Source organism: Cynoglossus semilaevis, chromosome 14 (genome assembly GCF_000523025.1).
Source record: "Cynoglossus semilaevis isolate Cse_v1.0 chromosome 14, Cse_v1.0, whole genome shotgun sequence".
In the NCBI taxonomy this organism is placed as follows: Eukaryota; Metazoa; Chordata; class Actinopteri; order Pleuronectiformes; family Cynoglossidae; genus Cynoglossus; species Cynoglossus semilaevis.
This window is the reverse complement of record NC_024320.1, coordinates 553,024-554,702: the sequence shown is the minus strand read 5'-3', so window position 1 is coordinate 554,702 and position 1,679 is coordinate 553,024. Positions and strand designations below refer to the sequence as shown.

General features: G+C 42.2%; 1 protein-coding gene across 1 annotated transcript in view; it reads left to right on the top strand.

The window, feature by feature from the left end:
- Positions 1 to 774, top strand: part of slc30a5 (solute carrier family 30 member 5) — a 7,582-nt gene extending 6,808 nt beyond the window's left edge. The window contains exons 14-15 of the mRNA XM_017038314.2: positions 241 to 406; positions 491 to 774. Coding sequence (XP_016893803.1) covers positions 241 to 406; positions 491 to 661 — 337 coding nt within the window. The 3' untranslated portion in view covers positions 662 to 774. The remainder of the gene's footprint in view (positions 1 to 240; positions 407 to 490) is intronic.
- Positions 775 to 1,679: the final 905 nt, after the last annotated feature.

Sequence of the window (1,679 nt, the reverse complement as noted above, 5' to 3'; positions counted from 1 at the left end):
TTGGTTTTTCGGCCCCCGCGGCCCACACAGAAGGGCTTGGCGGGCCGCATTTGGCCCCCGGGCCTTGAGTTTGACAAGGTCCTGGAGAATAAACCAAGATGTAGCTTAACATTAGTTTAAAGAACTTGTATGCCTACGAAATTTTTTTATTTTTTTTAATTTTAACAAAAGATGACTAGCTGAAAAACAACAACTTGCTAATCTAGCCATAAGTAGCAGAGGAACCACGGCGTCAAGCTAACACTTTCACACAATGTCGATTATACATTTGTTCCAGGTTGAACGGATCGACGGCGTTCTGTCCTACAGAGACCCTCATTTCTGGAGACACTCGGCCAGTGTTATCGCAGGAACCATTCACCTGCAGGTGATGACAGACGTAGTCGAGCAGAGGATCGTGCAGCAGGTCTGTACCCACAGCGGCAGGAAAACCAGATCTTTCTTCTCAACTCGTGTCTTCACACTGTGTCCTGCCCCATATCACCCATAGGTGACCACCATTCTAAAAGACGCTGGAGTGAACAATCTATCAGTGCAAGTGGAGAAGGAGGCCTACTTCCAGCACATGTCTGGACTCAGCACCGGTTTTCACGAAGTCCTGGCCATGACGCAGCAGATGGAATCCATGAAATGCCTGAATGACGGGACGTGCATCATGTGATGCTCCACGTTGTATGTGGGACCAAAAGAAATCTTTAGTGTTTTTTTTTTCCTTCTAAAATGTACAGTGTAATTATGTGATTTAAATAAATCTGAATATATTGGTTTTACAAATGAGGGAGGAACCGGTTGTTTTCAAAATAATTTCTTTCTGTGGTTTTACAGCGCATCTGGGTTGGATCTCAAAACAAAAAAAATTTAAAATGCCAAAAATTAGCCAGGGTTAAAGGGAAAAGGTTGGCTAAGAGTAAGTGGTATAGACTCGAAGCACAAGTTTGCCCGAACATGTTTGCACACGATAAATGTAACGAGCAAAATCAATTAAAAATAAACATGTTACCTTTGAGAAAAAAAGTGGTTTCAAGTAAACACTGGAGAGATATCGATTAAAAAAAGAGCAGCTGTGTTCAGATGAAAATAAAGAATGTTACCGTATTTCTGGACTACAAGTCGCACTAGCCAAAAAAAATGTATAATGTAGAAGAAAAAAAGCATATACGTAAGTCGCTCCGGAGTATAAGTTGCACCAGCCAGCAGCAATAACATGTACATTTTCAGTGGTACAGGAATAGCTAATACAGGGAGTGTAGAATGATTAGGCAAATTAGTATTTTGACCACATCATTGTCTTACTCCAAGCTGTATAGGCTCGAAAGCCCACTACCAATGAAGCATATCAGGTGATGTGCATCTCTGTAATGAGAAGGGGTGTGGTCTAATGACATCAACACCCTATATCAGGTGTGCATAATTATTAGGCAACTTCCTTTCCTTTGGCAAAATGGGTCAGAAGAGGGACTTGACAGGCTCAGAAAAGTCAAAAATAGTGAGATATCTTGCAGAGGGATGCAGCACTCTTAAAATTGCCAAGCTTCTGAAGCGTGACCATCGAACAATGAAGCGTTTCATTCAAAATAGTCAACAGGGTCGCAAGAAGCGTGTGGAAAAACCGAGGTGCAAAATAACTGCCCATGAACTGAGAAAAGTCAAGAGAGCAGCTGCCAAGAGCTGCAACATCG